The sequence below is a fragment of the Tachypleus tridentatus genome, chromosome 11, assembly GCF_004210375.1.
Source record: "Tachypleus tridentatus isolate NWPU-2018 chromosome 11, ASM421037v1, whole genome shotgun sequence".
NCBI lineage: Eukaryota > Metazoa > Arthropoda > Merostomata > Xiphosura > Limulidae > Tachypleus > Tachypleus tridentatus.
The window spans coordinates 83463680-83486813 of NC_134835.1; the positions used below are offsets into that span (position 1 = coordinate 83463680).

Consider the following 23134-nt stretch of genomic DNA (forward strand, 5'->3'; position numbering starts at 1 on the left):
AACAAAAATATCTTCTTTAAGCAGAACAGGTATTACATTCAGAGAAGAAAAGAACAATGGTAACTTGGATGAACTTAGCCTAACAATTTTCTCACCATATACTATAAATAAAACTGCATAGATCTAGTATAAATGAAACATTTTAGCAGGCGTTTACGTGCTTGCACTTTCAGCTGCGAGGATTTATTAGGTGATGGCAAATCCTACTATGCATTGGTAAAGAGTAGCCTAAGAATTGGCAATGGGTGGTGTTGTGTAACTGCATTTTCTCTCGTCCACCACTTCTGAATTAGAAACGACGAGCGCACATAATCCTCGAACAGCTTTGCACGAAATTCAACACGCAAACCTACAGGTTTCTAGCTGAAGTAAGTAAAAGTAAATGAGTTTTTCACACTTTTGAAATTATATAACCACCTTTCAGTTATCAGTTTAAAAATGCGCCTTACCATAAGACTGGTCTATAAATGGACTTAAGAAACAAACATATGCTTAGTCCCGTAACTTTTTTATCATAAAGAATGCAAATTTATTTTGTAGCTAGAACACGAGGTGGTGTACATGTCACAACGAGTATAAATACTTTATAAATGATGTGAATAGTAGCATGTGAATTAGTTGTAAGTATGTTTAATTTATGTTTGAAGAAGAACGTGACAAGTCTACAGTAATAGTAATAAAGTAATATATCATAGCAAGGAGCATGCAGTAATGCTTCAAGCATACGTACAAAGATTTTTCAGATATTTTTATTAGTTAAGTAATAATATTCTAATTGTTGTTAATGTTATTGCAAATATTGTTCAGCATCTGTCATTTAATAATAATAATAATGCTGATAATTAATAAAACTTGATAGAAAATAAGCAGCACGATCACTTGGCAGACAATTTTTTTATATATATATATACATTTGACTTGAAAATTTGTTGAATAATAAGCCCTAGTGATATCATACTTTTGTTGAAACTGTGAAGGTTTATTGTGTATATGATACAGTCCAAAACGTTTCTATGTGGTTACTACTCTAATAGCGTTACTGAAACATGACAGTTATCAAAATGTTGTGCCTATTCTAGTAATATTGCTTAGGCATGACAAATACAAACATGTTGTCACTACCCCAATAATGTTATTGAGAGATGGAAATTGTCAACATGTTGTGATTATTAACGTTACTGACACCTGACAATTATCAACATGTCAGTACTACAGCAGTGTTACAAAGACGGCAATGATCAAAACGTTGTCAGTACTCTTATTACGTTACTGGAAGATGACAATTATCAACATCTTGTCACTGCTTTAATAAAGATACCAAGACAATTATTAGGATTGTTCAATGTTGTAAAATTTTTATTTCCTAGGTATAGAAGTGTTATAAGACTATACAGTGTTTTACTATGCCAAAATCCTGTAGTAATTGTAATACTTTCATTTTGCTGACATGTTGACAATAGGAAATCTTGGATTTATTATAAAACAAACAGAAAAAATTAGGAAGTAATATATTTGTCAAATTGATTTATGTAAACTATTGTTAATTTGGCTAACAGTAACACATTTACGTGTATTGATTTTTTAACTTGTGTATAACAGCTTCCATAGGTATGTTGGGGAATTTTCAAAAACAGCTGTACAAGTTTTGCCTGAATGAATTTATAAGTAAAAAATATTTGCTAACAGTTTTTCTTAAATGAAGGTTAAAATTGCCTGAATCACCATACTTATTGTTTTTAAGTTTGCCAAAATGGCTGTTTATATTGCAAACTGAGAGGGCTTCTGTCCCCAACCCCATATCTTGATCTTTTAGTCACTGTCTCAGATTTAATTTTGTTGATGTGTGCCTCTAAGTAATTGTAAAATACAAAATTTACTCTTAACATTTTACTTTTTAAATGTCATTGAGCTTATTTACTATGTGAATGCATGAAATTGAGTTAGTATTTGCTTTTGTGAGAAAAGACAAGTTGAAAGAAGGCCATTTAGTCCATCTGTATCATCTCAAATCAAAATAATGATAACATTTTGAACATAAAGCTAAGAGTGAAATTGTTTTAAAGAACAATAAGATAAACTTTGATTGTGCTGCTGAATGCAGTTGTAAAATGTGGCTAGTTGTCTTGTGTTGTCACTTTTGACTAGCAGTTAATTTATGTTTGTCACAAAGATATTGTAACTGATTGGGTTTTAGTTATTGAATGTGAGGAGAAAAAACTTTTAATGGAAATGTGTTACAAATCACCAGATGAAACTGATGAAAAATTCCAAAATAAGATTGAGGTTTCAGGTGTTCATTAGGTCATAGTTATGGATGATTTTATTTTAAAACATATGTATATTTGGAAATGTTAGTCAAACTATGAGAGAGACATGTATTTTAGAAACAGTTCAAGACTTTACCAATTGGTCATGGGATCTACTGGGAACAATGCTATTTGAGATTTACTGTTGAATTTCTATATATTAATGCTTGAGAGGGTGTTGATTGGGAAACATTTCAGTGTAAGTGAACATTACCCTATTAGGTTTTATATTTTACTGCATAGGGAGCTCGAGAATAAGGATATTTTGGTTAGAAATTTTAAAACGTATAAAGGATACAAGAATAATTTATCTGTTGCAAATTGATCAGAGATACTGATCAAATGTGGGGATTTTTTAAAAATAAATTGCTAACATTGAAGATAGACATGTTTCTTGTAGAAACAGACAATGACTCCAGTTAAAAACTAGGTTATCTTATAAAGGTGTTAAAGTACAAAATTAAAGAAAAAACATAATGAATTTCATAAGTGTAAATTGACTGTTATGTTGGAAGATTTACAGGATTACAGAGGATCAAAAGAGAAGGTTGAACAGGAAATTAAGAAATCATCAAGGAGATATAAAAGAAGGTTGGCCAAGAATGTAAAAATTAACAGTTATGATTTCTTTAAATTTTAAATGCATTAAGGGTAAGCAAAGTGTTATGATGGGAGTAGGGTCTTTAAGGGATGGGAAAAGAAGGCTTATTTCTAGTGATTATGAAATGGCTGGATTATTAAATTTTACTTTTTAATTTTTAATAAGTTTTATGAAATATTCTTTGTACTGAACATATGCTGGATGGAAATAAGATTGAATAGGATGATCATTCTGAGCTTCTTAAGGAAACATATAGAAGTTTAAAGAATAAGGTTTCTGTGACAAATAATATTTCCCAAAGGGTTTTAAAGAAGGTCAAGAATTGGATATATGAAACATTTGCTTTTTTTTTTTTTTTTGCAAGTCCTCGAATAGTCGGCAGGTGCCAGAAGATTGGAAGTTGGCTAATTTTTCTCCTTTTTTTAAAAGAGGTTATAAAATCTGTCCTGTTAATTATAGTTTCTGAAAATTGATAAAAGATGTTTTGCAAAGTCATTCAACAAAGTTTTAAATTTTGTTGGATTGTCAGCAAGATTGCATGAGAGGAAAAATCTTTGTTGCCTTACTAATCTTTCAACATTCTTTGAAGATGTTACTGCTCATTTAGATGAGGTAAGTGTGTGGATTTGGTGTATGTGGGTTTTCAGAAAGCATTTAAAGTAGGTGTCACATAAAAGGTTTACTAAAACAATTTCTGCATAGGTTCTATCAGATAGAAAATTGTCTGGACTGGAGAAAATAGAGTTATTATAAATGAAATTCAATAAAATTGTTGAGTCCTTGATTAATGTGACAACTGAGGTACCTCAAGGCTCAATGTTGGGACCTTTACTCATTATGATTTATGTCAATGATGTGGATGAAGGAATGGTCAATAAACTACTTAAAGTTATTGATGGTATTAAGGTTTTGTGTATTGCTAGCTGTGAGGAGGATGCTACCACTTTACAAAAGAATTTATACCATTTGGCAAGTTAGGTGAATAAATGACAGATTGCTTTTAACCCTTAAACAGTGGTCATTCTCAATTGATGATGCTACCTGTAGTGTTCCTGCTATTTTAGGGTTAACTATGATACATGTTACATAATCAATTTGGATTATCGTAATATTAATTACTAGTAAAAGTTTGATGAGAATAACCTTAACAGTATCATAAAAGAATCTTGATGCCCTGGTTCATCAATATCTTAAGCTAATCAAGGTGTGTGCTATTGCTAGAGGTGGAACAAATAGGATTTTAGGTTACATCTCTAAAAGTATTGAATTGTAGTTGGAAGAGGTTATAATGTTTAGGCCACATATGAAGTATTGTGTTGAGTCTTGAGCTCCTTACCTAAGGAATAACATTGAATTGTTGAATGGATTCAGAAGAAAGTTATTAGGATGATACTTGGGACAGAAAGGTTGTCTTCTGAGGACAGGCTAAGATTTCTAAAATTGTTTTCTCTTCTCTTGAAAAAAAGATAAGTTGAAAGGTATCTGTTTGAGACTTTTAGGATTGTTAAAGGAATTGATAAGGCCAGTGCATCATCTTTTTCATCCTTTATTGTGCAAATGGTAGGACTAGGAGAAAGAAATCTAAATTTAGGTAGGATAGGAGTAAGCTTTGGTGAAGGCAGTCAATTATTTTTAACAAGTAGTTGGCCTTTGAAATGTCTTCCTGCAGATATTATGGAAGTGGTAAACAAGGAAAGCTTGATAAATGTTAAATAATAAACATTGTCTCTGATTTCTTTGTGTTTTTTTTTTTTTTTTAAGATTAGTTATGATGATGGAACAGTATAGATGAACCAAGTTATCAAGTTTTAATGAGCGTAAACTGTGTATTTAGTAGGAAACTGAAAATCAACTTAGCAGTCATTATAGCTAATTAAATATATGTTTCTACTTCTAAGTATTATTTTATTAGTATGTTACGTAATTGTTTACAATACTTTCAACTCTAATTCCAGTAGTGTATACTGTGAGGTTCAGCCAGCTCAGAAGATTTAGGTTAGTCCTGAAATCATATATTAAACTAACTGTTAAAAACAATTTATGTATTGAAATTATGATAATAAACAGCAAATTAATGTAAAAAGTAAGGATATTCAATGTACTGAAAAGTTACAATGAAAGCATGAAAAAATAAATGATATACTTTCCTTATACACTATAACTCGAAGTATTTGTAGCTTAATAATTGTAACTTATATTTCTTATTGTTTGACAGATATTTAATATTTAAATACTGCTTATAAGTAAGCATATAAGTTCTCACAAATCTTAAATTCAGTCATAATAATAATAAGTGGGTCTACCAAAAATTGGGGTGGATTCCTGTTAGTGATGAGGTTCTATACTTTCAATTTACCTCCTCTGGGATCTAAACATCCTCCCACATGTTTGATGTGAGTGACAACCCATGAAGGGGAGGAGAATATCCTGGTGGTTGAGGGTTTCAACTCCAACACACCATTTTGGCCTTGAATTCTGCAGACGGGCAGTCTTAGAGTTGCCTCGCAGAGTCAATCAGCTGGTCCACTTGGGCTAGGGTCAACTGAGTACCATGCAAGACGTTCTCAGTGAGTGTTGTAGACATTGTGTCTGATACTGGTGTTCAGGTATAGTACTTGCAAAACCCTGGCTTTGCTGCAGTGTTTTTGTTTGGCACTGTAGAGCATTCTCTTATAGGGCTCCATGGTGGGTGAGGTCAGCAGGCACCAAAATTTCCTTTTTTTATTATGGATCCTCCAAATAAAAACTTAAATAAAATAGTGAATAAAGAGTCTATAGGTAAACGACCACATCTTGAAGATTCTGACCAGCAATCTTCACTATCTGTACCACCTGTTGTACTTCATTTTCTTGACAAATCTGTGTCTACTTCCATCTTTGTCCCTTCCACCCCCAGTGATTGCCCAGTTCGACTTCCTTCATTTTCAATTTTGGATGTTTTCTCTGGTCTATCCTCTTCTGTAGCTCCGAGAAGTAAAACATCCATTTGTCTATGCTCTCAGTTTCTGGAATCTTTGCCCTACTGTGTGGATTCCTGTATGTGGTGAGGGGACTTCCCAGAGAAAGTTCTATTCTTTCAGTTTACCTTCTCTGGTATCTAAACATCCACCCACATGTTTGCCGAGCGTGGCGATCTGTGAAGGGGTGGAGAGGATCCTGGTGGTTGAGGGTCCAACCTTAACACACCACTTTGGCCTTGAATTCCTGTAGACGGGTGGTCTTGGGATGGTCCCCCTTGAGTCAGTCCTGGTCCTCTTTGGCTAGGGTCAACCAAGTAACAGTGTTGGATCTTCTCAACAGGTGTTGTGGACATTATATCTGATGCTGGTGTTTGGGTATAGTGCTTACAAAACCCTGGCATTGCTGCAGTGTCCTTGTTTAACATTGTAGTGCGTTCCCTCATAGGGCTCCATGGTGGGTAGGGTTAGTAGGCACAGAAATTTCCTTTTTTTATTTTGTATTCTCCAAATAAAAACTTAAATAATATAGTGAAAGATGAGTCCATAGGTAAATGATCACGTCTTGAAGATTCTTCAACATCTGTACCTCCTCTTGTACCTCATTTTCTTATCCTACATTCTCTTTCAAACAAACCTTTAGGTCAGATATCTCCCTTTTTCATTCAGAAGGGACTAGAGGGACTTGCTGGCTTCCCAAACTCAGTAAATACTTCGATCTGGTGAATTGGTGGAAATATCTACATCTCAACACAGTGAACTTCTCTTGCATTCAAAGGCAATTAGGGATATACCAATTGAGGTTACACCTCTTGCTACTTTGAATTCATCACGAGAAGTGGTTGTTGAGAGGGATTTGAAGAATATTCCTGAGTCAGAGATTCTCACTTGTTTTTCCATTCAAGGAGTTTCTGCAGTGAGGCATATCTCCACTCACAAAGATGGAATTATGATGCCAACCAATTTCCTTATTCTGACATTTACATCATGTTCACCTGTCCCCATCAAGGCAGGTTATCTTCATTGCAGGGTACATCCACACATTCCAAACCTTCTCCGATGTTTCCAGTGTCAGAGGTTTGGTCATTCAAAGACATCGGGTCATGGTTCCTTGACGTTCGTTTGTTGCAATAGCAAGGACCATGATGTCTGAGTGTGAAATGGACTTTCATTATGTCAATTGCAATGGCTCTCACCCGTCCTACTTTTGTTCTTGCCCTAAATGGTTGGAAGAAAGAGGTGCAGCATTTGAAAATGATTCATAACATTACATATCCTGAGGTTTGAAAGTTGCTGTCCACCACTTTATCTTGGACATGTGCTGCTGCACTTCATTCCATTACGACAGCAGGAGTGCAGACAATCTCTCTTTGCCTTCAAAATTATCATTCTCAAACCAAACAAAAAGTCTTTTGACTTCCATGGTTAAAAATCTTGAATCAACTTCATCACCCATCTCTGTTCCTAACATACATCTTTAATACTTAAATCCACACTGTACAGCCATCTTGACTCATGCTTTATCATCCATAGATTTTCAGTGCATACCATTGAGATGTGTTTCACAAGATTGCTTGTAGGTGAATAAACTCATGATATTTGCTTCATAAATATGCCCATTCTTGATTCTACCATCCATCGATTTCATGAATAAAATAGAAGGGGATGGCTGTTCATCACTGCCATATCTGGATTGAATAAATCAGTATAGTCTGTTTTTTGAAATAGGGTTTTGTGACCACTCATTGCACTGTTTCAGGTGGTGATGTTCCTCAAGACTCTCCAACATATTTTCACCTCCCTTTTTTTCTAGTGGAAAATGGGAGTCCTTAGTGCTTACCAGCTCCAAGTGATTGGGGTGACTGATCATGAAGGTACCCTCCTGAATGGGTTCCCCGAAAAGATGGCTATAACCATTCAGTCAAGAGTAGGGCAGTGGTGTTCTGATGGAGATAAGACTTGCCATCCAGAGAGATTGAGCTTTCACTTTACTAAATGACATGGCCTCCTCATACCATTTGCATAACCACTGGAGTTGAACTGTTGAAAATGCAGTTCACTTTTTCAATTAGGACACTCATCGAACTGCTGGGTTAGGATTATTTTCCTACAACATTTTTTCCAATTTTGTTATGCTCCTCTCATTTTCACTATTTTCTCACACAAGAGATTTATATAAAAAATGTACCTGAATCAGAAGTGGTGCAGTTTCTCTCATTAGATCTGACTATCTCGTGTACGGAGATTTTTTTTTGATGCTTTTAGGGGGTACATTTTTACTCCCTTCCACCATTCCCTCCTTCTAATCAATGTGGGATTCTAGCTGACTTTGTGAGCAGAGAGAAATACTGTATCAGAAGTTATAATTTTCCTATACTGAAGTTGTATTTCTAATGGATTCTTCCATCCTCTCACACTTGGCATCTTTTTCTTTTCACTCAATTCTGGTGCTTCCATCATCTGTCAAACTTTGAAGTTGTACTTCGGGTGAGTTGCACAAAGAGAGTCGTGTTATGTGAGTGTACCATGCTCCTATTAGTGGAGTAGGGATGCATGAGAGACATGTTGAAATCATTTTATTCCAATAGTGGAGTGCAAATGACTTATGGCATGGGTAATAAAAACGTTTGCATATAAAGAACACCAAATGGGAAATAGCTAATCTTGTGAGTGGAGGCCAGTGCCTATTGGAAATACATTTTTAATATTGGAAAACTATAAACTTACCCATTGTAAAAGCCTAGTATTATGGTTATTATTCTATAAGCTAAATATCAATAGAAATAACATAACAATAAGAATAACATCAAATAATATTCTAAAATAAAATTTTTGATAATTTTTACCTTTATCTTACAAAGTTTAAAAACCATTTAGATAATAAATGGAACTAGAATGTCTGCTCATGATACGGTACTGATGAACTTCTCCATTCTGCTTGCTGTAGTGTTTTATTCTAATGATGGTATGATATGCATTGTCTCTTTAAAAATTAGCTGTTATGCCCTTACTACATTAAGTGTTTTCAACATAAAAGAAGGACTTTTGCTATAACAGTATAATATTTTGATTAATCAACATCAACCATGTAATTCTGAAGTCATTTAAGTCAAAGTTTTAATTATTTGAGTTTTACCTTATGAAGTGTAAAACCCAGTAGGGAATAAGTAATAAGACAATCCAGGCTCAAATCAGATAAAATTAATTTTATTGTGATGACAATATATTTTTAAAATTTTCAATGGGGGATGGGCCTATTGGAAGGCTTTTGGATATATGTATCCAGGTCTTTTTTGTTGTTGTTTTAAGAGGATTCTAGGAACAGTGGAACATTTTTAATGGTATATTACACAAAAAAATATTTGATAATTTGTATCAGTAGGTTGTATTACATCCAGAATACTGTTATGTGGTGTTTGTGTTCTGTTTGAAATTTATTGTGTAAACAATGAAATATTCATCAACACAACACCTACATGTTGTGGAAATATGAGCCATTAAATAATTTGACAAGTAAACGTAAGTTAACGTGAACTGTATACACAATAAATAAATGTGTAAGAAAATAGGCAAGTATTGATAATGCACTGTCTAAATGCATTTCACCTTTTAAAATCATATAAGTGAAACAAATAAAAACAAATACTGGTAGAAATCAAGATGAACTACACAGCACTCTGTTGAGTTAATTTATAATAGAAATTGTATAAATAACTGACATCTAACTTTTAGATATCAAAATGAATTGCAGAAAAGCAAAAAAAAAATCCAATAGCATTGTAAACATAAGTGAAATGTGAACAAAAAATAAAAATAAACATTCATTGTTTTTTTTTGTCATGCACAAAAATTAGACATGCTCAGTTTGGACTGAACTATGTTTTATTTGCTTTCATGAAGCAAAAGTTCTTATTAATTGCTGATTGTATTGTTGTCTTGTCATTAGGTCTTGTATGTAGTAATTAAATACTTGAAAAAGATGTAATAATAAGTTATATTCAATTTGTGTATTTTGTGGGACACTTATGGGAGGATTTTTTAAATAATAAATACACTTCTAGGGTTTTGATCACTGAATTAAAATAATTTTTATTCAAAAATTGCACATATCTGTTATATATATTACTTTAACAATGATCAACATCATTCAACCATGCATCACTTGGAGTGTATTAATAGACTAACTGATTTTAAGTCTAAGTCTAACAAAAGCTTCTGATGAAGAATCAAACCTTTACTTTTTGTGTAAATAACAGTTTTATGTTAAAAGCAATATTTATGTAGTGATGTGTTGTGTGAGGTATGAAATGTTTGCATACTATAATAACCTGATATGAGTGAAACATCAAAATCTGTCTTGCTTTGATCTTGAACATGAGATGCCCTCCCTACTTGCAATACATTCTTGAGTCTAATGTTTTACCTCTTCATATACCAAATTGACAAGTAAACAGCTATCAATTTAAAGCATTAAGTGTTCCTCCCATAAATTTCAAAGAGACTTTTAAACTTTGTCTGAATGATTTTCCTATGGTATTCAATGCTATAATTAATCAACATGGCACAGATCATCCTTTCTTGCATAATTCATTAGTCATTTATTTTATCATGACTGGGACTTGGATCCAGAGTTCTTATCCCCCTCACAACTGTGGTTTGAGACTGATGATTCACATACTGAACTTTGCATGTTCTTTTTAACAAACAACTACACTTTGTACATTGCATTTCCAGTTGTAGGAAGTGATACACAGTTTCAGTTGCCCTTTAAGGCTGTTAGTCATGTAACATGTAACAAAACATTTGTGCACCCTAGTAATTGAACATTTGCCTAAACTACACACAACATTTTATGGAAGACTGACTTTTCTGTAAGATAAAATAGTCAGAAGTTATATTAGATGTTTCAAGATTTTGACACTCATGCTTGCTTCATACCAAAGCAAAAATTGTTTTTCTTGAGAATGTAATTGAATAATACATACTGTGATAAATGGCACTGCATGACACTAATTACAAATACCTGTATGTGTGCATGTAGCTGGTTTGATGATAAATAGAAACTTGTGTAGTTGGTTGTTTGTAGAATAGTTTGTTTTTTGTACTTGACATGAAACAAAAATCGAAAAATTGTCATGACAGGTGTGTATAACTAGAAGAAAAGAATTTACATGCTTTTTAAAATTATACTTTATACTGACATAATATGTTATTCATTTAAAGATTTTTGAATGGAAGTGTCTATATCATTAATCCTGAAGTTCACCATATAAAAGAAGGAAGATGCCAACGTAAGTATAGAATATATATATATATATTTCTTTTTTTATCCACCTGTAGGTAATAATTAAATACTTGAAACATCTATATTCTGCAGGTTTATCAAAAAAGAGTAAATAAATTGTTAACCACTAATTAATGTATCAACATGAAGTAAGTTATTATTCACAAGAACATGCATATAAAAGCTTTAAATAAAGAAGGGTATTGTTCATTTGAGGCATTTAGGAAGGTAAAGTACTGTAGAATTAGTTTTTAATATTATTTTAATCACTTGAGTTGGATTGTGCCCATAGCTTTAAAAGCATTCAGTTTACTGCTTTGGACAAAACTTTGTGTCCATGTAATTCTTTTAAAACATAAATTTTATATTGATTTACATCTTGGTAACACTGTCACTGGCTGAAAGCTGTAGATTCTCTCTTCAATTACTTATAGACTTCTCTTATCTTGCAAAAAAAATAGAACAAATATTATTAAATTAAACAAAGTACAAGCATGTCTAAGGGCATGGAATCAAAATACGATATCTTACCTTTTCTCACAAAATTGCTTTTCTTGGCCAGTTCAAATTTTCAATGCACACTACTAGACTTTCACCTCCTGCATCTTCATATCCACATGTAAATGATTGTGCAAGAGCATGATACTTGTCCTATTGTAACCAGCACCATCTTCATGTCTGTACTCATTAATCACTTCTTTATTGGCAGTATTACTGTACTGTTGTTAGGGTTTTTGATTGTGGATTTGCCAGTGTTTTGCATTCAACTACTAACTTGGTTTTTCTTTACTTTTTAATTAAATTTTTACACTTTTTCATACTTTTTCACAAATCTTTTTTACTTTTATTTGTTTGCCAGTGTATTATGAATCTCACTCTGTGGCAAGTGGTGTCTGTCTAGGTGTTTTTTTTTAATCTGCACTGTCTATCCTATGACTATGCTCAATGTCAGTCATGTTTTAGCCTTTCCTATCCTGGACCTGATGTACAATTTCATATGATGCCAGCTGTTGGTAGTGTATTTCCATTCTGTTGTCATCTATACTTGTACAGTTATGTTGTAGAACTGAGTTATATACATCACAGAGACAAGGCTTTCTATATGACTGCTTGAAGTTCTGTTTAATGATTTTTTTGCATTACAGATATGTTCATCACAGACCATAAACTCATGGAATATTATGAGCAGAGGAGACAGGGATTACTACCCATCTCTGATGCTCAACAGCACTGTGACTTCTGCTACTAAAGGTGTGATTCACTGTTCTAGATGCCAATAAATTTTAGTTGATTAACTCAATTGCTGTGGTAACCCTGCTTTTCAAAAGAGAAGATTGTGGTCACCCATTTCACTGTCTCTAGTGATCCAGTTCTTCAGACCCTCCAATTCATTTTTTACCACTTTTCTTTCATTGGAATATAGGAGTCCTTACCACTTCCCAGTTCATAGCTGCTGGAGTGGTAGGCCATGGAAACCTGTTCTCCTAAGTGATGAGTCATACCACTTAGTTGAGAGTTGGCATTCTGCAAATGTCATTGGCATATTGCACTTCCTACTGTGGACCTGGTGCACAATTACTGATGCTACCAGGTTTTGGTTGTAACACTATACTGAATTCATGTCTATATATGTTACTGATAATTTTTTCTTATGGCATTCCTCTTCCTTAATAGATTTACATTTCTGGTGGGTCTGGTTTTGGTTGGAGATAGTTTGGTCACAATTAGTACCATGTGTAGATGGTGCGATGCTAGTGTCCCACAAAAACTTTCAGATATCCTAATTTTAGGGCCAAATACCATTATGTGGATCATAACTGAGCTATTAAGAATTGGTATAATTTTGAAGAAAAAACAACATTGTCTCATCAACCTTTTATATTTGTTTATAATTTGTAAATGATTTTCCAGATAAGTTTTGTTGAATATATCAAAAAATAAATCAATTATAAATAGTGAAAATAACTAAGAATAAGCAAAGGAACATTTATCATTAAGTAAAATAGTTCACTTTGGGAGTTTACAAGAATTTGATGCTAAAATATTATGACAATTTTTAAAAATTATTTAAATCAACTAAATTCAAAAGATTGGAACATATTTAAAGGGAGAAATTTGGTTTAAACATATGATGAAGAAAACGTATTCACACATATTTATTCAGTAATAGAGACTGGATAAAGTGTTTAGTAAGACTACTATTTATAACATGAATTGTTGTTGCTGTTGATTATTGGTTAAAATCTCTACATATTTGCTTATTTGATGCATTTCTTGTATGTCAGTATCATTAGGTTTTAAAACCCTTCTAACCCATTGTGGCACTCTTTGAAAATTAGGGTCTTCCTGCCATGGTGATGGTATTTTAGTGAGCCACATTGCAAAATCATTCAACACAAAGTCAAATAAAAACCATGAAGAAGGATTTATAAGTGACTCAAGAGGGTATTGAAGAGGTAATTTTATAAGGACTGGATTTCCTGTTGAGTAAATTCTTTTTCCCTTGCTGTCTATTGCTGAGGACACTTAGACCTATTTTTTTTATATACTGATGGTAATAATTTTTATTTAGTTACATAATGCACCAAATAACAGACTAATAACATGCAAAAAGCAATTTTCTCTAATAATCACAATTCTTCTGAATAAATGACAGCTGTAACAAATTCGTCTATGCTAGCTGTTGAGATTCCTGTGGGAACTAAAGTTGTGAGTGAAATTGATGCCTATCTGTTGAGAACACAAAGTAATGTAATACATCATTTGATATGCAATAACCTTGACTTTCAGTTGGTTATAGGTGATGTGTAATTAAACATAAGAAAGGATGTAACAATTGGGTATGGCAGGAGGGATCTGATTTTCTGTTTGATAGGTCTGTAACCAAACAAAATTGAAGGCTATAAACTTTGTGGTTTGTCTGAGCAATGATAATTTTATAGAGTACTTTATATTTAATCTTGCACCTTTCAAGGTGCAATAGATAAAATAGAGAAGACAAGATGCCTAGAGAATGTGTGTTGCATGCGTCACACAAGGGAAAGTTCAGGATTTATTAAAATATTGCCTTGTATAACTCAAAACTTGTATAATATTAAAATATGGATTATTAATTATTGTTTTATGGTATACGAATTGGTATAACATAAACAAAAATAGTTTAATCAAATTTTGAGTGTAAGACTAAAACATTGTGCCACATACAGTAGTGAGTTAGTCTAGTGAGTTAGTCTTTGGAGCTTTTTGATTTAATTGATTTAAATCATTTTTTTAACATTTTCATAATCTTTTTAGCATTAAATTTCTGTAAACTCCCAAATAACCTATTTTACTTAAGGATAAATATTCCTTTGTTTATTCTTAATTATTTTGAATACTTAGAGTTCATTCATTTTTTAATATATTCAGTGAAACCTTATTTAGAAAATAATTTATGAGTTTAAAGAAAAGACAAGAAAATAGGTCCAGTTTTGAAGCACATCATAGTAGACTTTAACAGGAAGTTTTATTATTTAAAGTTAAATAACATTATTTAGTGTGATTTAATATTTTGAGCTATCAGATGTCTTTTAATCAAGTTTTGAACTTAAGTAAATAAAAAAGCTTAAAACATAAGAAAAAATATTTTTCCTTGAACAAAAGGTTGTTGAGGCAGTGTTTTTTTTGTTTTTTTTACTTACACCAATTTTGGCATTATCAGCTTAGTTATGATCTGTATAATAGTATTTGAGGGCACACTTGTGTGACCTTCCTTTACTGTGCACCTGATGTACATTTCCATATGTTACCTGATTGAAGCACTTTGCCATGTCAAAAATATATATATTATTGCAGTTTGCTTTTCTGGCTGAGATGTTCCTTCTCCCTACCAATGGTTTGAATTGGTCCAGCTAAGTAAGTCCTCCTGTGTGTTCTGGCTGACATCCCTCTGTCCACCATGGACCAGATATTAAATGCCAACTCTTGCCAGTTTTTGGACTAGTGATATATGGTAAGTTTGTGGTCCCTCTTACTATACACATTGTCATCAGGTTTTGGACTGGAGATGTCATTCTGTTGGGGCTATCCACCTTCCTACTGTATGCTGGATGTTGATTCTGGTGGATCTGGTGTTGATTTTGTTAGAAATGCATCCAGTGGATGATGGATTTGGGTACAGCAGCTCATCTTCTATACCAGTTTCAGTTTCAAAGTGAAGAGATAGGTAATCCTCTACCTACTGCAGATCTTATGATTTACCATTATAGTCTGTTGCACCTTAGTCACTCAACAATCAGGATCTCCATTTATCGATTGCACATATTCTGGAGGTTCCTTCATGTTTTTCTGCTTTTTATGTTCACGACACTCATAAAAGAGCAAGAATATACCTGGATGAAAAGTGGTGTATCTCCTGCTAAAGAGAGATGTTTTCTGTCTTTGTTTCATACCTCATGGTCACTCTTTGGGTGCTTTCTAAAGTTGTTTTTTTTATTGGCCCTCCACCAGTTCAATGTGGGATTCAAACAATTTTATAAGAAGAGGTAAGGTATTGTATTGGAAGCTGTTATTTTTCTCCACTGAAAAATGCATTTCCAATAAATATTTACTACTTTCACATTTTCCTCCCAGAATCCCCACTTCTGATGATGTGTATGTCTTCTGATCAATTTCAAAGTGATTAAGATATGTATGTGTGAAGAAGGCACTGATTGCTATAGGAGTGAAGTTGCATTCCTACTGGAGGGGAGCTGCTATATGATCATTTGCATGTAAATATGCAGAAGCAGGAGGTGGAAGACTAGTAGTGTGCATTGAAAATTTGGGCTGATAAAGGGCAATGCTGGTCAAGAAAGCTATTTTATGGGAGAAGATAAATATATATTAGTGTAGGAAAATGCTAACTCCCAGTTGTTATATAGTTAATGTAAATAAATTAGTAAATCAAGGAAATGCTAAATGGAACACAGTTCAAATTTATCTACATGGATTTAGTTGAGAAAATAAGTTACTAGAATTAACTGATTATAATTTATTTCCTGTATTAGAAAGTGAAAATTTATCTTTCTTTTGGTTCATTTGTGTCTCATCCATTTTCTTCCAAAAAAACAACATGTATGTGACCAGAATCAGTTGCATTTGCATATTTATCAAGGCCTTCCTTAGCTATTAAATTTACTGAATCCACCACATGTGAATGCAACCAAACTGGAAATACCTTCTGCCCCATCAAAATTTATATTTGTGTCCCTTTGTGCTACAATGTATTTTTACCTTCATTTCCATATACCATTATAGTCTACTACATCTTGTTTGGCACAGATAGCCTAGTAGCTTTGTGCCAATAAACATGAAAAACCTGCCTACCTACTTTGTCTTACAATTCACATCATTAAATGAATAAAATAATGCATCAGTACTATCAGTTTGCTTGATAATTTTAAACACCGGTAAGATCCCCTCTAACATATTTTACTTCCCCAAGAGAAAAAGCAGTTTTAGGTTTTAATCTGTTCCTCCATGACAACTTTTCATAATTTTCAGGTATCATCTATAACCCTTTTCTGAACCATTGCTAACAGTTCAATCTCCTTCTCAAGGTGCATGTGACCTTACATAATACTCCAACTGAAACCCTTACTTTGAGTAGTGAAAAGAAATAATATCTCTTTGATCTTTAGACTTACAATTAATAATTCTGTGAATACAGCCTCGAATTATATTTGTCCTACTATCAGCAACAGGCTCAGAAATTGACCAACCAAAATATTAAGATATTTCTCTTACCTAATATTAACTGACATGCATTTATTATAATTAAAATACCTCTTCCAGTTATTTGCCCAATTCACTAAATAGCTTAAATCATTTTGTAAAGCAACAGATTCCTACTTGCAGTCAGTAATTCAAGACCTTAAATAGGAAAAGGTAAATGATGTGAGAAAAACACTTTCTTGTTTGGACAAGCTTGTTACAAAGAGTATTATTCTTTATTAAATTTTACATTTTAATTGCAATTGCAATACTAAATGGGGCATTAGGAAAAGTAAATTACAAATTAACTAAGAAATGTATTGATAAAAATATTGGCAAACTGTAACAATGACTGTGCAAAATATTTAGCACACTTTCCTTTGAATTGTTTTTTACCTTTTCTTGTCAAATTTCAGAAAGTTCCAAAGTGAAAACATAGAAAATTATATATTTTAAATATTTACTTTGAATGATCCTGTAGCTACCCATGTCCATTTTGTGTAAATCAGTGTAGCAAGTCTTGATAACTTCCCAAACCCCTTGATCCCTCTTTTGAGGCTTTATGTAAAAGTTTAGAGAGATCTAAATATAGATATACTGTTGTGCATAAACAGAGAACATGCAAAAAGTATACAGAATGAAATGTAATAATGATACCTATCTAAAAAACCCTTATTTATTTAAACACCTTCTATATTATATTTGTGGTTAAAACAAATTCACAAAGTGAGATAAGAATTTTGGAGGTAACTATAGTTATGTTCCTGAAAATGTGGGTTTGTAATTGGGGTTACAGCAAAGAGGGGGTGCATCCTCAAATATCCCATAGGTCAACACAAATCCAACTTTCTGTGAATTCAGCAAAATGTTTCCTTCTTTTCTGGGGAGTTCTAGAGAAAAATAAATAACTTGTTCTTATGACAAATATCTGTACATGTCATGAACATGTGAAGAAAAAGTTGGTAAATGTGAGATATGCATTAGTCTGTTGGTGGTTGTAATTGTTTTACTACCTCATCTGTGTCTTTCAATTTAAGAATGCTCAAAAATGTCAATCATCTTTTAATTCAAGTAATGCTATTTTGTCAACAAAATTCAGTCATGCATTCCCCAAATATGGGGACTTTGCTTCTGTTTGTTGTCGTTGTAATACTGACTATTAATGCTGGTGTTATATCTCTCAGACAACTAGCAGAGAAAGTTAGGCCTGCTAACAATAGTAGGTTCTGAGACTTGGGTATATGTTTTCCAATAAATTGCAACAGGAACGTTTCAAAGGATAAGAAAACACACAGATTAATTCATACAATGAATGTTTAATAACACTTCTGAAATTACAATACAAACCAACAATAGGACAAATACTTTTATCATTTAGAATAAAAAGATTAGTAAGAATAATGAAGAAAATAGTTAACAATGAGCTCCTGTAACCTAGGCTAGAATATAAACAAGAAATACTAAAAGAACATCCCCAAGTTGGAATGTAAAACAATAAAGTTACTTGTCACTTTAACTTTTATGAAATTCAAATCTGTACTTTAAATATAAACTTACACTGCACTCTTCCATGAAGCAACATATAGACTGTTTGCTGACATCAATGTAAATAACTTAATTAACCACAAGTGAAAGCATAAATAAAAATGAAAGTTAGTTTTAATGCTGCCAGAGAAGTTGAGGAGTACTCGTTGAGTAAAAAAAAAAATACTGAGGTGTAACCAGAAATCTAAGGTGCAAACTTTAGAAGTTCTTACATGGACATTAAAGTTACACATTGTCCATATAAAACTGAAATCTAGCCTGCAAGATGGGGAGAAATAAAAAAATTAAACTATAAAACTCTCTCTAAAATCATGTGTTAAAATCTTGTTAGTTCTGTATTAAAATGTAATTTTCCAAGCACAACATTATTTTAAATGTGCCAATAAACCATCATGTTTCTAACATAAGAAAACAATTATTTGTTTTTGTTAAATCAGCTGGCAAATGTTTGTAACTATTACCTGATTTGTTGGCAAGAATAACAGCTCATTAATTGAGAACTATGTTTATATTCCTCTCCACTTAAAGAAAGTGAAAGATCATAATTAAGTTGATCATTTACTTGTGTTAGATCAGCTGACTATAGTGACAATAATGTAAAATTTGTCAAAAATTATGGAAACTAAAACTATTTTACATAAAACTGGTAATATGCAGAAGAAATATAGAATTTTCTTTCCCAGGAACATGCCAAATTTTAGTGCTTTGCATGAAAGATTAGAACATATAATGGCCATGTAATTGCATAAACGTCTGTTCTTTCGAGGCAAAGCCATCCTCTTCATACAGATAATTGATATCTTTAGTCTGTTTTAACTAAGGCTTTTTTGTAATAATTCTCTAATGCAAACTTTGATCACAAGAGTCTTCCCAGCTTTCATGTTCAGATCTCACCTAGCTTGACATCATAATGATTTGGTGTCACATACATAATTCCATGCCTCATTTTGTCCTGGTAACTCGCTCATTGGCAGGCTTTTATTTGGCAGAAAAAGTGTCAAAATTTAAGAGCTGTTTACACCTACATTTGTGATTGATTTCAACTAAAATGGGAATGACAATCACAAGAGGAAGCATTATAGGAAAAAAATGGAGCTGGACTTCTGTAACTTAAGTGTGAAGGGAAATCAATTTTGAGTGACTGAATGACCAACTGACATGTCGCTTTTATGATTATGATCATTTCAAAAATTTTACATTTTAACTAAAGTTAGAAAAATTTTATAGTACATCACCATATAGTGACTTCCAAGATCAAATAGAATTCTATGAATTTATTAATTTTTTATTGTAAAAGTATTAAAACTTTTTCTTGGGTGTTATAGTTATTATTTGCTTTGGTAAAAAAGTAAAGAAGAGTTTCTTTAGCCTGTGACATTAAAATAACTGTGCTGCCTTCAACATGAAATATATGGCTCCAATATAGTTTGTAATGAAATAAGGCTCAGCATGTTACCTTTACATGAATGGGGCTACAGTGCATAATAATACAAAACATATCATTGATGCCATTGATGAAAAGAGAAGGCTTATATGACAGAATAAATTTTTCAACTCAGATGTTAAGTATCTTAGACTTATGCTCAGAAACAGTTGTAAATTAAGCATTTGAATTGTTACACAATTTCAAGCAATTGGTGTTACATCTTCCACAGTGCTACAAAAGTTGAGTTAAAACAAATGTGATACAAGCATAAAAGAAGCGATGTAAAATGAGTTTGTAGTTTGTACCAATGCCAGTACTTGTGGTACTTAGCATCCAGTACTGGTGGCACCAGTACTGATTTATGGTATACTATATGTTTAGAATAATATCTGTTATCACATGTTCCATCTTTGGCATTTTAACCACATGCCTCTTCTGGTATTTCAGCTTCACTTTACATAGAACTATAAATGTTTGATGTGGTAGTTTTGAGTTCATATTTCAGTCAAGAAGTGAATCTCACTCTGAAAATTGGCAATAGCATAAAATATGGAAGACTTATGACTCCTACACACTCTGGAAGAGAATGTGAATATGCCTGCATGACCAATTCCATGTTAGATAGATGCATGCATGATTAACCTTTAGCAGCAGTCAGGTCAAACTGTGCATGTTGCAGTGCTTTAGTGAGTTACATTCAAAATTTAATTAAACACAGTTATGGTATGCAAATTAACTTTATCAAACCATAGATGATAAATCAAATTTTAATATTATACAAGTTTTAAGTTCTTAATTATATAAGGAGATATTTAAAAATAACTTTAAATTCCCCTAGTTTAAGAATTTGAATATGTTTTCTTGAGCTGTCTCTTTTTCTATATTTTTTTTGTCCATCTCCTGGGAAACTATGAAATATGATGTAAAAATATTGTCTATAATTTCATCATCAGTGTTTTGAAGCTATATTTTTCAACATTATGGGACTAGAGAGCAATCAATGACAATTCTGAAATCACTTTCTATGCCTGCCTCTGACATGCTTTAATTTACAATTTGATGATAAAATTTTCTGAGGCTGACTCCCATTAAATTTATGACCAGTAGAAATCCTAGATTTCAACTGATTCATTGCTGTAGTCACCATACTACATGGGCTTACAGATAATTGGCATTTTGGTCTAATTTTAAATAATAATTGAATTTTTAACTGCTCAAGCCACATGACTAGAGAGGCTTGAGCATCAGTACCTGTAACCTGGTACTTCTGGTACTATTACAAATCTTGGTTTAACCCATACAATTTCTAAGAAGTCTTGGGCCCCAAAGAAGAGAATTTGAATTTTAAATCACCCAAAGAAGGGGATCTCAAAGTATCTAAATCTGGTCCTGTACATATGATAGACATTTATTAATGTTTTACATATCAGAAAATGGATTGAAGATAGGCAAGTCAACACATGCAGTACTATGCAAAAGTGTTAGGACAAAGACAAAAATTAGATTTCAGGCTACTGTCAAAGAACAATGGAAGGTAAATCACAGGTCAAACATTAAAGTTTTATTGATCTTCATGTTTAGTACAACAGAAAATCAGTAGAAGTGCTTGAGTTCAACCGACAATTAATAGTTTGTGTTTTCATTTTGCTTTAATAACTGCAGCCCGTATCAGGCATTGTTACAACATATTTAATCAAAGTGTTCTCTGGGATTTTACTTTCTATGTATATATCGAATACACTCCCATAAAGTTTCCTTCGAAGTTACTTTTGATGTGCAAGTTTTTGATCATTCAAATCCCAGATCTGCTCAACTGGGACTCTGTTGGGGCTATTGCATCATTTGAATAATTTCAACTGCTTCTTTCTTAGTTAAGTAATTTATTTATATGTTGGATGAATGTTTGGAGTCATTACTTTTTTGTTAGTAGAATTCTTTACCAATATATAATACACAAATCACTGGCTATACTGGATCAGTATCAGATAGTATTTGTGCTGGTCAATTATTCTATATATTACGCAAATATCTCCTGTCACTTTAAGAAAAAAACATCTTCAAACCATCACACTGTCTCCCCCACGTGTTTCACGTTAGGTGCTATGTATTGAGGTAAGTATCTTTCTTCCACCAGACATACAACCTATGCTTTGAACTAAATATTTCAAACTTGGACTCATGTATGTAATGCCCTTTTTCCAATCTAATCAACTTTTGTACTTTTGAGCAAGTTTCAGCCTCTTGACAATATTTGGAGTTTAAAGTAAAGGTTTTTTTAACTGCTAAACAACCAAATCTTCTATTCTCATTGAGTTTTCTTAATGCTGTAGATCTGGACATTTTTCTGATGTTTGGTACATGGTTGTTCATCTCATTTTTGAGATCAGTGGCAGCCTTCCATAAATGAAGATGCTTAACATCAGTATCATTGAGTTTAGATGTTTTGTCATGTCCTTTCCCATTTTCATATTTGTCTGTCCTGGCCTTACAATCTCTGGTATACTTGATAGTATTTGAGAAACATTTCAAGTCTGCAGCAATTTGTCAGGGAGTCCATCCAGTATTGTAGGCCATGGTATGGCAACAAAATAAATAGTCTGTTTGCCAAATACCATGTATTGTCTTATTTCTATGTAGTTAATGCACTGTATGGGGGTACCATGACAGTTATTTATGACTCTAAATTTGATCATTATGTTAATTTAAGCAGAACCTTTATGACATGACTTTGGTATAAGTATATGGGAATTTTTAAGAATAATTATTCTCACCCTGGCTTATTCAGTTGTTAACAGGAATCAGTGAAATATTACTATTGTCTTGAAATTTACTTTCTGTAATGGCATGGGAGGATTAATCCCATAAAATGGAAAAAATAAAGTATTTTCTTGCTTTAACAGTTTTTCACAATACTGTATATATGTACTAGTTCTTGCCTTGAACCATATTCGTTGATGTATTATAGGGCTTGGATGTATATTTATATTGTATGAAATTGTCCTCATAGTTAATTATATGGTATATTCAGTGGTGCTAATCAAATTATGGTAGTGTATTTTCACAAAAACACAAAACTTTATAAAACTTGAGTGAAAATTATCTTTGACTTGGCTGGCACTAAGTGAATTTAATTCTGTTTTTCAAGACAGTTGTAAAAATATTTTGAGCCTATTTTACATCACCATATACTAACCTAAATTAATACAACTATTCAAATAGTTCTAAAGTTGAAAGAAAGAATGTATCCAAATTTATTATTGTAAGCAATATGATGGTCATTGT

At 32.5% G+C, this 23134-nt stretch overlaps 1 protein-coding gene across 9 annotated transcripts in view; it reads left to right on the plus strand.

The window, feature by feature from the left end:
- The first annotated feature begins 217 nt into the window (after positions 1 to 217).
- The window catches only part of LOC143232628 (cytoplasmic dynein 2 light intermediate chain 1), a 55797-nt gene continuing 32880 nt past the window's right edge, over positions 218 to 23134 (plus strand). The window contains exons 1-2 of one of the 9 annotated variants that reach the window (XM_076468278.1): positions 218 to 368; positions 11088 to 11155. In XM_076468278.1, the coding sequence (XP_076324393.1) occupies positions 11148 to 11155 (8 nt within the window). In that variant the 5' untranslated portion in view covers positions 218 to 368; positions 11088 to 11147. Of the gene's footprint in view, positions 369 to 531; positions 755 to 2876; positions 2898 to 4881; positions 4903 to 11085; positions 11156 to 23134 lie in introns of those variants that run through there. The other 8 variants (XM_076468276.1, XM_076468275.1, XM_076468274.1 and 5 more) reach the window with 8 other exon arrangements.